The sequence below is a fragment of the Rattus norvegicus genome, chromosome 7, assembly GCF_036323735.1.
Source record: "Rattus norvegicus strain BN/NHsdMcwi chromosome 7, GRCr8, whole genome shotgun sequence".
NCBI lineage: Eukaryota > Metazoa > Chordata > Mammalia > Rodentia > Muridae > Rattus > Rattus norvegicus.
Genome location: NC_086025.1, coordinates 68,790,623 through 68,805,320, shown reverse-complemented (window position 1 = coordinate 68,805,320; position 14,698 = coordinate 68,790,623). Strand labels below are relative to the sequence as shown.

General features: G+C 40.8%; 1 protein-coding gene across 17 annotated transcripts in view; it reads right to left on the bottom strand.

Moving 5' to 3' along the window:
- Positions 1-14,698, bottom strand: part of Vps13b (vacuolar protein sorting 13 homolog B) — a 576,579-nt gene that overhangs the window by 208,254 nt on the left and 353,627 nt on the right. For 14 of the 17 annotated variants that reach the window (XM_039079215.2, XM_039079218.2, XM_039079219.2 and 11 more), the window contains one exon: positions 6,746-7,433. In XM_039079215.2, the coding sequence (XP_038935143.1) occupies positions 6,746-7,433 (688 nt within the window). Of the gene's footprint in view, positions 1-6,745; positions 7,434-14,698 lie in introns of those variants that run through there. The other 3 variants (XM_063263572.1, XM_063263571.1, XM_063263573.1) reach the window with 3 other exon arrangements.

Sequence of the window (14,698 nt, the reverse complement as noted above, 5' to 3'; positions counted from 1 at the left end):
ATTAATATTTCATAAAAATATTTCAAACATGGAGAAAACTAATTAGTGCTTTTTACGATATTGAAGAAAATCCACATCTTCAAAAGATAACAATAGTTTTAAACTGGTATGACTCTTGTCTTCAGCTTTTAATATAATATCTTAGTGCCTTCCTGCACAGCGCGGTGTAGACTGATTATAAGTTATAGTTTTGAAAAGGTAATGTGGGGAGATGAATTCTAGACTCTAACATGACAAACTATAGGTGTGAAACTGTCCTTGTTGATATCTTTTGTAGTCGTCACATTTAGTAGATGAGGTAACAGAAACACAAGTGTGCATTAATGACAGGGTGGATAATGAAAGTCCAATTTTCTGCTTTCTAGTTTAGTAAACTTTCTCTCATATACAACAGTGAAGGCGGTAATAGAAAAGATTTATTCAGGCTTACTCCTTACTAGACTTAATGCTAGCAATTCTTAGCATTAGTTCCTTAGAATTATTCAATAATTAGCTTATCACCACAATCGATCGATCAGATAATTCTACATCCTGTAACAGCACTAGAAGGTGAAGCCTGGTTTGTCACACTGTGAAGATGTGCTATTTTATACAGTCAAATCACTGGACACATTTAATAGACAAATTCACCAGTTAAAACTATGAAGGGAACCATTTGTACAGTCTGAGCACATAAGGAAGTCTGCTGGAGACAGTGACTTCCCAGTTTAGTACCTAAAGGTAGTTTGAGGATAAATGTTGGTTTCTGAATTGTAGCTGTGTCCTGATATAGCTGGGTCTTAGGGAACTTACTTCTCTAAGCATTATTTTCCTGGTTTCTCCATCTGAAATACGACACAGGGCGTCCTTCACCTAGTTATTATACAGTAAAATAAAAGAATGTATTTAAACAGTATAATTCTTGGCAGTGTATCCAATGGCAGTTTTTTAAAAGTCATTTGCTTTTGCTTTTTTACTTGCATTTTTGGTTTTTTAACACACGCCCCTAGAGTGTAAAACTCAGTTCTAAGAAATATGATTATGTAAAGCACATACTATTCTGGTAATACTTGGTTATAACCAAGAATTGCTATATTTGGATCATATAAGGATTTAAGTAGATTCCTGGGAAGGCTTCCACAGAATACTCACGCAGGAGAGTTTCCTCGGAAGGTTACTCCACTCTAACACGTTAGCTTCATCTGCTGGAATAGGGTTTCACAAACCACCCCTCCCCACACAAGAAAAAGCTTATTTTTTCCTTATTCTTTTAACCAAATAAGATACTATCATCCAAGTGAATACCTCTTTTTTGAGCTCTTACAACCTTGCTGAATACATATTTAGACAAAAGGACATAGACATATGGTATAGGAGTATACGTGTGATTAAGGCAAATCAATCTCTATATGTTTGGAAAAGTGAAACCCAGCAGCAGCAGCTCTCATCTTTGCACCTTAGCTCAGTTACCAGTGCCCTGAGATATATTTATATACACACGTGTGTGTGTGTGTGGGGGGGGCAGCAACCTGATTTCTGGTTGAGATAGGTTGAACCCTGGGAGATCCTAAAAGGAATGGCAGGTGCATTCCCATTCTCCCAGAATATCAGGGGGTCATGTAGCTGGCCACCCCCAAAGAACCCTGTAGAGAGTTTTGAGACAGACCAGTCAGGTAGAGCTATGCCCAAAGCCCCTCCTCCACACGTGACCACAGGTCATGTAGGCCCAAGATAGATCAGTCACAGAGAACAATGTCCCAAACCCCTCCTTCATAGGTGAGGACATGACCACAGGTCACAGAGGCTCAGGACAGATCAGTCATAAAAACAGGACCATGCCCCCAAATATGTAGATGAGGTTGGACCCATCCAAAACACTATTTAATTGTCCAGTTCAGAATTAAAAGGGTGCAGGAATTATTCCACTGTCTGAGACCTTCTGTCTTAAGAGCTGTACCTTGCTCTTTCTATCTCTATAAAGAATTAAGTAGGAAGTTTGATGGGGAGTATATTGAATCTGTAGATTGCTATTGGTAAAATGGCCATTTTTAGTATATTAATCCTGCCAATCCATGAGCACGGGAGATCTTTCAATCTCCACATATCTTCATCAATTTCTTTCTTCAGAGATTTGAAGTTCTTATCATATAGATCTTTCACTTGTTTGGTTAAAGTCACACCAAGATATTTTATATTATTTGGGACTATTGTGAAGGGTGTCATTTCCCTAATTTCTTTCTCATCCGGTTTATCCTTTGAGTAGAGGAAGGCTACTGATTTGAGTTAATTTCATACCCTGACACTTTGCTGAAGTTGTTTGTCAGGTTAAGTAGTTCCCTGGTGGAACTTTTGGGGTCACTTAAGTATATCAACACATCATCTGCAAATAGTGATAATTTGATTTCTTCCCTTCCAATTTGTATCCCTTTGACCTCCTTTCGTTGTCTGATTGCTCTGGCTACGACTTTTAGTACTATGTTGAATAAGTAGGGAGAGAGTGGGCAGCCTTGTCTAGTCCCTGACTTTAGTGGGATTGCATCAAGTTTCTCTCCATTTAGTTTGATGTTAGCTACTGGTTTGCTGTATATTGCTTTTACTATGTTTAGATAAGGGCCTTGAATTCCTGATCTTTCCAGCACAGTTTGCAATCCCACCAACATTGGAGGAGTGTTCCTCTTTCTCCACATCCTCGAAAGTATCTGCTGTCACCTGATTTTTTTTTATCTTAGCCATTCTGACTGGTGTGAGGTGGAATCTCAGGGTTGTTTTGATTTGCATTTCCCTGATGGCTAAGGATGTTGAACATTTTTTTAGGTGTTTCTCAGTCATTTGATATTCCTCAGCTGAGAATTCTTTGTTCAGCTCTGTACCCCATTTTTAATAGGGTTATTTGATTCTTTGGAATCTAACTTTTTTAATTCTTTGTATATTTTGGACATTAGCCCTCTATCAGTTGTAGGATTGGTAAAGATCTTTTCCCAATCTGTTGGTTGCCATTTTGTCCTAACAACAGTGTCTTTTGCCTTACAAAAGCTTTGCAGTTTTATGAGGTCCCATTTGTCAATTCTTGATCTTAGAGCATAAGCCATTGGTGTTTTGTTCAGGAAATTTTCCCCAGTGCCCATGTGTTTGAGACTCTTCCCAACTCTTTCTTCTATTAGTTTGAGTATATCTGGCTTGATGTAGAGGTCATTGATCCACTTGGACTTAAGCTTTGTACAGGGTGATAAGCATGGATCAATCTGCATTCTTCTACATGTTGACCTCCAGTTGAACCAGCACCATTTGTTGAAAATCCTATCTTTCTTCTATTGAATGGTTTTAGCTCCTTTGTCCAACATCAAGTGATCATATGTGTGTGGGTTCATTTCTGGGTCTTCAATTCTGTTCCATTAATCTTTCTGCCTGTCTTTGTACCAATAACATACAGTTTTTATAACTATTGCTCTGTAATACAGCTTGAAGTCAGGGATGATGATTCACCTAGAAGTTCTTTTTTTTTTTTTTCCTTTTCTTTTTTTCGGAGCTGGGGACCGAACCCAGGGCCTTGCGCTTGCTAGGCAAGCGCTCTACCACTGAGCTAAATCCCCAACCCCTAGAAGTTCTTTTATTGTTGAGTACAGTTTTCGCTATCCTGGCTTTTTTGTTATTCCAAATCAATTTGCAAATTGCTCTTTCTCTCTCTATAAAGAATTGAGCAATCATTCTGGAAATCAGTCTGGAGGTTCCTCAGAAAATTGGACATTGCACTACCTGAGGACCCAGCTATACTTCTCTTGGGCATATACCCAAAAGATGCTCCAACATACAACAAAGATATATGCTCCACTATGTTCATAGCAGCCTTATTTATAATAGCCAGAAGCTGGAAAGAACCCAATGCCCTTCAACAGAGGAATGGATTAAAAAAATGTGGTACATCTACACAATGGAATATTACTCAGCTATCAAAAACAATGACTTCATGAAATTCATAGGCAAGTGGAATGAACTAGAAAATATCATCCTGAGTGAGGTAACCCAATCACAGAAAAACACACTTGGTTTGCACTCATTGAATAAGTGGATATTAGCCCAAAAGCTTAAATTACTCAAGATGTAATCCACAGACCAAAGGAAGCTCAAGAAGAAGGATGACCAAAATGCGGATGCTCCCACTCCTTTTTTTTTTTTCCTTCAGAGCTGAGGACCGAACCCAGGGCCTTGCGCTTGCAAGGCAAGCGCTCGACCACTGAGCTAAATCCCCAACCCTGCTCCCACTCCTTCTTGAAAGGAAAAAAAAATCCATAGGAGGAGATATGGAAGTAAAGTTTAGAGCAGTAATTCAAGGAATGGCCATTTAGAGCCTGTCCCACATGTGGCCCATATATATACAGCCACCAAAACTAGATAAGATTGATGAAGCTAAAAAGTACATGCTGAAAGGGACTGGATAAAGATCTCTTTTGAGAGACACATCAAGATCATGTCTAATACAGAGGTCAATGCTAGCAGCAAATCATTGAACTGAGAACAGGACCCCGCTTAGGAGAATTAGAGGAAGGACTGAAAGAGCTGAAGGAGGTTGCAACCCCATAAGAACAACAATGTCAACCAACCAGAGCTTCCAGGGACTAATCCACTACCAAAAGACTATACATGGACTGACCCAGGGCTCCAACTGCATATGTAGCAGAGAATAGCCTTGTTGGGGCACCAGTGGAAGGGGAAGACCTTGGTCCTGCCAAGTTGGACCCCCAGTGCAGGGGAATGTTGGGGGGGGGCTGGTAAGGGAGGTAGATGAAGGGAACACTTGTTTGGGGGAGGGGGTGGGAAAGTGGGCTTATGGACAGGAACCTGGGAAAGGGAATACTATTTGAAATGTAAGTAAAGAAATATATCTAATAAAAATAATTAAAAAAAAAAGCTGTAACACCTCCTCTTGGGGAAGAGATCTGCTCTCCTTTAAATTGCCACCAGAAGCTTCCCTGCACCCTTCACTGGCTAGTCAGTCTCCAGCTGGCTCAGCCAGACCTGAGCAACCTAAGAGGCAGGCAGCAGCAGAAAGGAGAAGGACTGGCAGCTGGGGGCAGCGGAAGCACCTAGCCCGGCAAGAGATCTCCGTGGGAGAGTCCCCAGCACCAGAGACACACACACAGACACACACACACAGATCAGACAGACAGACAGATACACACACACACACACACACACACACACACACACACACACACACACACCCACCCATAACCATAGGTTAGGTTGAGCTTCAAGTACGCAAAGAAAATGATCTTCTGAGATGTTATTTCGGCATCTACAATGCAAGTTTGGGAAGAGACCGTGGATGTTCTTATCGGACCCTCCCCAACTCCTATTCCCCAGTCTTTCCCATTAGCTCTTAGCAGAGCCATTAAAGACACCTACCAATATAAGAGATAGCTAAGTGACCTTAAGGAGGTTCTAGGAAGGAAGATTTACTCTTCCACTCTCATACTAAGATCCAAGTAATGCTAATCAGTACCATAAAGAGGCATCTGTCCAGTAGGCAGAAGTCCTTACATCATACAAGTGCTACTAACTCAGCACTAGGAACTTCTCCAGTGCCTTGAGGTTCTGTTCTGTGATAGGCACTCAGTAATGGGATGTCTGAAGAAGAAGGCAGTGGTTGCAGGTAATGTTAACAAATGGTTTTCACGACAGTAGAACTGTTGGATAGCATTTGCCAACATCATGGTATAAATACTCAGCATGGCTGATTCAAAGCGCCAGTGGTTTAAAAGTTCCTTACAGGAGAATACTTTTAGGAGTCTAGTATGAGCTGCCAGTTCAAGACTCTGAAGTGAGGCCTTCCCAGAGTTAACTGAGGAGGGAAGCTCTACCTTGAATAGGAGAGGTACATCCTAGGGACAAGGTGGAGTTTCAAATAAACATAAAAGGGGAATAAAGAGGTGCCCGCCTCCTTTTGTGGTCCATTACTGTCATGATGGACTGTATGGAACCTGTCAAACCATGGGCCAAAAATCCTTCCTGCCCTCAAATTGCTTTTGCTGTGTCAATACTAAAACAATTAATGGGAAAAGAATTCAAAGGATCCCTTTAATGCCAAGAATTAAACAGTCTAACTTGCAGATCACACCAGCTCTTCAAATGCCTCACTGCTGGTTTCAATCTATTAGGTGTGATAGCAACATGTCTACTTACTATGTGCTTTCTGGGTTCTTCTTCAAGTCCTGAATACGAGACCCAGCTACCTAGTGTCTGCTGCCAGTCAGAGACACAGCTACACACACAAGTGTTTCTTGCCAAATCTCTAATTTGAAAAAGCCCTTTACGTTTTGTTTGGTTAATAAAAGTATGTCTTTCAATATTGTACTCTGATAATCTTTCCTGGTTGTATATAAATTCAAGTGAGATGATTAAATGAACACTATAATAGCTTCTTGCTATTTTTTTGAACAATTATACTACTGTGCATGGTCTACCTACTAATTACTACTAATAGCTATGGTTCCCGAACACTACAAACTGCAGTACACCTACAGACGAGAAAGAGCCCGCTTCATACAACTACTGAAAAAGACTGTTCACAGGCACATTGAAAACACTAATTTAAACGTTGATATATTTCCCCAACATTTTCTTAAACTCAATTCAGTTACAGGCATGTATTTACCACATGCTGTAGGGAAGAGAAGGTATATCTGGTCTGTCAGCTGTTTCTCATTTGCTAAATCTTGAAAGAGGAAGTAACTTAATACTATACTCAAATATACTTCAAGGCTCTTACCTGCACATTTGTAGTCCGAGGCTACACCTTTAAGCGTTGCATCAAAGATGGATATTTCCATTCTCTGTTTCCTGTGGTGACAACTCAGAAGCAAGGAAGGCTGGGATACAATTAAATGAAGAAACAAGTCTAGCTCTAAGTCACCAGTTCCTCTTCGACCCGGCTGCCGAACTACAGTGACCCCGAGGGCTTGTCTAGCAGATGGCCGTGTGGATGCATGGAGGCTTTCAAGGGAGAGAACCCTTATCTTCTTCCCTGAAGAAAAAGAAGTACTAGTGCTTAAGGGATCTTCAGCAGTCGCCATGGAAATGTACGCCTGGTTAGGCTTAGCTGCATCAGAATCAACTTCTGGGAGATTTAAGGAACTCTTGCCTGTTTTTCCACCTTCCTTCTGTTCTGGTAATTTGCATTTCGGTAAGGCCACAGAGGAATAGGTCATTAGGGAGATCCTGCTGGCAGTAATAAATATGTCGAAGGGAATGAAGTTAAGATTTTTCACAATGGATGACTGGTGGGAGGGGCGGGCGATGCGGTGCTGACTGGCACCACTGTGCTGCTCTATTTGCACAATGCGGATTCTAACACTGTCACTGCCAATGCCACTGTCCTGAGCACCACTGCATCCAGAAGAGGTTTCGGCTGTGCCTGCATCAAATGTATCTGCTTTCTTCTGTTCGTGTTTAGAGATCTGTAAGAAAAAAAAAGCAAATATGTCAAAGTGGTTATGCATCAAGGGTCACTACATGAACAATGTTATATAAACATGCTGTTTAAAGGAACTTATAATGAGTTTAGTATAACTTAAAGCCATAATCATAAAAGCTAAGTGGATGCCCATTTCCAAGAAAAAAATTGCCTCATAATCCACAGGAAATTTTTTCCTTGTTCTGAGAATGGTTCATGCTCCTTAGCCTGGGCTCTATGTTTTCCAGATTGGTCTGAGATTCACAGCAATCCTTATGCTCAGTCTCCCAACAGCTGAGGTTACATGCCTGACACCATGCCAAGGAATTCTTGAGAACAAATATCAAATGTGCATCTCCTTGATTAAAATGTATTTCAGAGTGTCAGTATTTCTTACTTTATATTAATAAAATAAATCAGCCATTAAAAATGTTTCCCCAAGCCCTTGGTCCTGCCAAGACTGAACCCACAGTGAACGGGATTCTTGGGGGGAGGGTGGTAATGGGGGGAGGATGGGGAGGGGAATACCCATGTAGAAGGGGAGGGGTAGGCGTTAGGGGGATGTTGGCCTGAAAACCTGGAAAGGGAATAACATTTGAAATGTAAATAAGAAATACCCAAGTTAATAAAGATGGAAAAAAAAGAAAAAAAATTTCCCCAAATTACGTTAGTAGTCTTACAATAATCTTCCAAATAATGCAATAAATGACTTCAGCTACCAACTGGGGTAACCACTGGTGAACACTGATTCCACCTGGGCTCAGGGTACACTGTTTTTCATCTTATCATAAAACTGGTTTGTAGAATTTTGTATAGTTTTTAGAAAGAGGGAAACTATAAGATATTCAGATTTTGAGGGCAAAGACTGTCACTAAGTAAGTGGATGGGTATATGCCCAAGAGAGGTATAGCTGGATCCTCAGGCAGTTCAATGTCCAATTTTCTGAGGAACCCCAGACTGATTTCCAGAATGGTTGTACCAGTCTGCAACCCCACCAACAATGGAGGAGTGTTCCTCTTTCTCTACATCCTCGCCAGCATTTGCTGTCACCTGAGTTTTTGATCTTAGCCATTCTCACTGGTGTGAGGTGAAATCTCAGGGTTGTTTTGATTTGCATTTCCCTTATGACTATGTTGAACATTTCTTTAGGTGTTTCTCAGCCATTCGGGATTCCTCAGCTGTGAATTCTTTGTTTAGCTCTATAGCCCTTTTTTTTAATAGGGTTATTTGTTTCCCTGCGGTCTAACTTCTTGAGTTCTTTGTATATTTTGGATATAAGGCCTCTATCTGTTGTAGGATTGGTAAAGATCTTTTCCCAATCTGTTGGTTGCCGTTTTGTCCTAACCACAGTGTCCTTTGCCTTACAGAAGCTTTGCAGTTTTATGAGATCCCATTTGTCGATTCTTGATCTTACAGCATAAGCCATTGGTGTTTTGTTCAGGAAATTTATTCCAGTGCCCATGTGTTCCAGATGCTTCCCTAGTTTTTCTTCTATTAGTTTGAGTGTATCTGGTTTGATGTGGAGGTCCTTGATCCACTTGGACTTAAGCTTTGTACAGGATGATAAGCATGGATCGATACCCAAAAGATGCCCCAACATATAAAAAAGACACGTGCTCCACTATGTTCATAGCAGCCTTATTGATAATAGCCAGAAGCTGGAAAGAACCTAGATGCCCTTCAACAGAGGAATGGATACAGAAAATGTGGTACATCTACACAATGGAATATTACTCAGCTATAAAAAACAATGACTTTATGAAATTCGTAGGCAAATGGTTGGAACTGGAAAATATCATCCTGAGTGAGGTAACCCAATCACAGAAAAACACACATGGTATGCACTCATTGATAAGTGGCTATTAGCCCAAATGCTTGAATTACCCTAGATGCCTAGAACAAATGAAACTCAAGACGGATGATCAAAATGTGAATGCTTCACTCCTTCTTTAAAAGGGGAACAAGAACACTCTTGGCAGGGAAGAGAGAGGCAAAGATTAAAACAGCCACAGAAGGAACACCCATTCAGAGCCTGCCCCACATGTGGCCCATACATATACAGCCACCCAATTAGACAAGATGGATGAAGCAAAGAAGTGCAGACTGACAGGAGCCGGATGTAGATCGCTCCTGAGAGACACAGCCAGAATACAGCAAATACAGAGGCGAATGCCAGCAGCAAACCACTGAACTGAGAATAGGACCCCCGTTGAAGGAATCAGAGAAAGAACTCGAAGAGCTTGAAGGAGCTCGAGACCCCATATGTACAACAATGCCAAGCAACCAGAGCTTCCAGGGACTAAGCCACTACCTAAAGACTATACATGGACTGACCCTGGACTCTGACCTCATAGGAAGCAATGAATATCCTAGTAAGATCACCAGTGGAAGGGGAAGCCCTGGGTCCTGCTAAGACTGAACCCCCAGTGAACGTGATTGTTGGGGGGAGGGCGGCAATGGGGGAGGATGGGGAGGGGAACACCCATAAAGAAGGGGAGGGGGAGGGTTTACGGGGACGTTTGCCCAGAAACTGGGAAAGGGAATAACACTCGAAATGTAAATAAGAAACACTCAAGTTAATAATATATATATATATATATATATTCAACACTTGTTAAAAGCCAAAAAGAAAAAAAAAGTGGATGGCACTTAGAAAGATGTGACTTTTTCTTTTTCTACAACAGGACTTGGGAGGAGGGTAAAGGTGAGCTGTCAAGTCAACACTCCAGTTATGAAGGCCTCCGAGGGTAGACTTCCCACTGATGAATGACGCCTTGTGGAGAAGAAAGGACTGTGGTGGCAGCGGATGGGCAAAGTCCCTCTGAGACCCTCTGCTTCTCCTGGGATATGCTAACAACCTAGCTGGCACTGGACACTCACTTGGTTTTATTTGAAGTGATAGAGACTAATCCATATAAATATGGGAAATCAAAAACACTACACGAGAAACACAAACCCCCTATTCATTATTCCCTATGCACTAGCAAGTGTCATCAGCTGTGTTACTCAACAGCTTCCCTCTACTCAGTCTCCTTTGTGGTTATAATCATATTACAGAGGAAGCTGAAAGCCCATTTCTAGACGACAAGGTATCACCCTTGTCAGTTATTTCTCTCTTTGGCAGGGTCTCGTTACGTAGCTCACACCTGCTGTGACCTCTGTGCAGTCACACTGGCCTCGGGCACACAGTCGCACAGTCAGTCTTTTGTCTGTCTGTCTCCTGTACTGTCTTAAAAGAGCCTGTAAAAAGCATGCACCATTTCATTTAATGTCATGACATACTTTTCAATGAGTCCCACATAATTATAATTTGGGGTTTTATTCTTGCTAAGACACATCTACAAGAATTAATGAGAAATTCTAAATAAGCTCTCAGATGTTAATAGTATGAAAATATTTAAGTTATTGAGTGTTTCCAATCACCTTTTCAAAGGATTGCACTAGGATCCAAGACAACTTGGAATGGAGAAATATTCTTAAGGCACAGTGTATCTCCTAAGTGTTATTTATCAGTTATTATATTCTAATTTGACTGGCTAAAAATATTTTGCCAAATGCTACAAACTAGTGTAAGCTGACTCCCAAAGACACACTGTAAAATATAAATAACTTAATCAATGATAATGAGGACACACTTAGGAACTTTCCCAACAATTTTTATCTTGATTCTATAGTGCTGAGAAACACAAAGACTTAACATATTTGAAACCAAACAACGTAACCCTACCCTTAGAGGGCACTCTAATGTGTACCATTAAACACTCTAATTGGATATTTTTTATCTACATTTCAAATGTTATTCCCTTTCCCGGTTTCCTGACCATAACTCCCCTAGCCCATCCACCCATCCCTTGCCCCTTTCCCGCTCTGACATTGCCCTACATTGGAGGGGAGGTGTCGAGCCTTGGCAGGACCAAGGGCTTCTCCTCCCATTGATGGCACTGTTTTCTGAAGTTACTTGATCCAAACGGTGCTCTTGTCCTCAAGTCAATCTGTCTACACTGTGCTCTTGTCTAACCACAGCACTTCACTGAGCTGGAAGCAGGTGGCTAAGAGTCATCCATCAATATGTTCTCTTCTTGGTAATCTTAATACTTCTCATAATTCTAGTACAGCATAAATTATACCATGCTAAAATATAAAGTTCTATCATACTGAATTGTGGTGTTAATATCATATATTATTAGAACAATATGGTTAGATGATGGACTGCATATACACCAGTTTCCACTAAATTGTGGGACTGAAAATGTTCTGTTCCATTGTGATGTCCTGGTTATGCTAATTTCACTGAACAATGGATTTCTTACATTTATGTGATATGACATGATGTGTAAGTACTGCCATCATATAACAGTACAGCCTGGTACACACACCTGTAGCACACACTACACAATACTTTATTATGTAACAATAATTACAATAATTTATTATGACACTATTTTCACTGTTTTCTGTGGTGACAACTTAGAAGCAAGGAAGGCTGGGATACAATTAAATGAAGAAATAAGTCTAGCTCTAAGTCACCGGTTCCTCTTTGACCAGGCTGTCGAACTACAGTGACTCCAAGGACTTGACTAGCAGATGGCCGTGTGGATGCACGGAGGCTTTCAAGGGAGAGAACCCTTATTTTTGAACTGTATCCTAACTTTAGTGTGTACTGATGCTTATAACAGGGTTACAGTAAACAGTACACTTTTGCACCCACAGCCATTTACATTTTGTATTCACTACCTTTCTCCATTGTATTATTTTCTTTTATGATTTTTAGTTAATCAGGACCCAAAACAATGGGACATAAGACACACACACACACACACACACACACACACACACACACACACACGACATAATACACACACAATTTCACACACACACACACACACTCACTACATGTTCAGCAGGCTATACCATCTAGTCTGATATACATCATACTCCATATTCACACTCCTGTGAGGAGAACATTTAATGGTACACATACTTTCAGAGTATTCCTACAGATAAGTTATAGTGGTGTATAGCTATATATATAGTTCTTTGAGTCAGACAAATGGGAGACCAAGTCCTATACTTTGGACGACTGTAAACCTTTATACGGATATTCATAAGACAGAGTTAATTATTCTTCACAGTGTTGGTCTGAGGATTTCAAAATGCAGTCTACTTTAGAAAGTAGCAGTGCCTGGCACAGAGAAAATTCCCTAAACTAGGCAGGTGCTAAAGGTCTGTAGTTTTTACCAAGTGAAGAACTCCTAGATAGAATGATAAGTAGGGATAAGTCCTCAACATATCGAAGAGGATCCTTAAATGTGCAGTGGTAATTGTTCTTCCTATACTAGCAAATGAAAACAAATCACATAGCAGACTGAATTAATGATTGTCAAGATGCAGATGCATGGTTTTGAAGACTTCCCAATACTGAGCTTTGTAATGTCTTTCACAGACTCATGAAGCTTTTGGGATTGTGCATGCTCTGTATTGTGAGCTAAGCATACGGTAAGCAATCCTTGGTCTCTGGATGGCCTCCTTAAACTGTAGTATTCACATGCAACAGAGCACTGCACGAGGTGCTGCACTGAAAACAGGAATCCAACGCTTTATGGCTGATAGGTTAAAACAACTCCCTCCCTCTTCATAGAAACGTCTGCAACCCTTCCGGGTGCTGCCCCGCTTTCTCCCTTGCACACTGATTCCTTATACTACAGTCTGCCTCAGCAGTGTGAACAGGTGTGAGTGATTGCTGCTTGTTACAGAGCAAGCATATTATATACACTGTCTTTCCTAAATGCTGTCATCTTTTGAGAGAGGATTGCTACCAACTGAGGCAGAAGGAGGTTATTCAATAGGGCCATGAGGAGAAAGCTGACAGTTTATAAGTAAAAGAAAACACCTCACTAGTATTCTTGGAATACAAGAACAAATATAATTTAGGAAGTAAGTTAAAATGGTTCCTTGCTCTCAAGTAACAGCTTAACTTTTCAAGCTCTGTGTCATTCTGTCAAAATTTCAAATATACCTCCAAGTGAGAGTTCCCTCTTCAAAAGCTATCCTTGTTCTCTCGACCAGGAAAGTCAGCCCCAGATGAACACCTGGAAATACGCAGGCTTCATGAATGCAGAATTTGTTTCCGACTCACACACTGATGTTTAAAATCTTGTCTCTCTGAGAACAAGCATATTAATTGCTCCTATAGGTGTTAACATGAGAACACAAACACCCATCCAGTCTGCACGGAGAGTTACACAACAGGCTCCAGGACATGTCCCTGAAGTCTTGAGATGGAGGTAAATGGTAGGGGCAAGGTGGCAGCTATCTGCTCAAGACACACGGGTTACTGAACAGAATTCATCTGGTAGCTAATTCTGCTCACTACTGACCAGAATGGAATTTGAACCAGTGACCCAGAAATAAAAGACTGGATCTCACTGGGGAAAAAAAAAGAGCCCCAAATCTGTCAGTATTAGGAACTAATCCTTGCAATGGGAGCACTGCACAAGCCTGACTATTAGGAACTAATCTTTGAAATGGGAACACTGCACAAGCCTGACTCAGTATTAGGAACTAATCCTTGCAATGGGAGCACTGCACAAGCCTGACTCTTTCTGCAAGCATCTGAATCATTTTAGTATCACAATAAGGTGGATATGGAGGCATATTTGAAAGTCCAACACTTTGTCACCATCTCACTGTGGATTTATCCATCCTGTTGAGGAAGAGCTGGCCCACTGTTAGGACTATTTTATGATTCATTGTATGTGTTGGGCCTTAAACCTGGGCCTCATCAAATTTACCACTCATCTGAAAAGACAAAGAGTTCACAACGTAAATCAGTCTGAGGCCAACCCTGCGTCGTTCCTGTGTGCTGTGGGGAGTGCAGTGTGCATCTCTGAGCACCACAGATCACCGGCTCCCCCACTCCTTACCTAACTTAGTTAAAATGGACAATAAAAGTTTTCTTTAATTAGCTACTGGTGTGCATTAACATGATCATGATTAAACCATAAAAACCAACTGTACATAACTCTGGTCCCCTGTTCCATATGTTTTGAATTATTCTGTTTGAAAATGTACTTTGCGTCCCTTTTAAAAGTTGGACCTTCTGCTTTCAGAGAATTAAATGCATATTACTGTAGTGAAGAAGATAATGTTTCAGACCTCCAGGCATATATTAAACACACTGGCAGCACTTGAGACAAAATGCTTTACTTATTAGATACTTCCTATTCTAAACAGTGTCATCAAAGGCTAAAAACAAAATCCATATAAAAG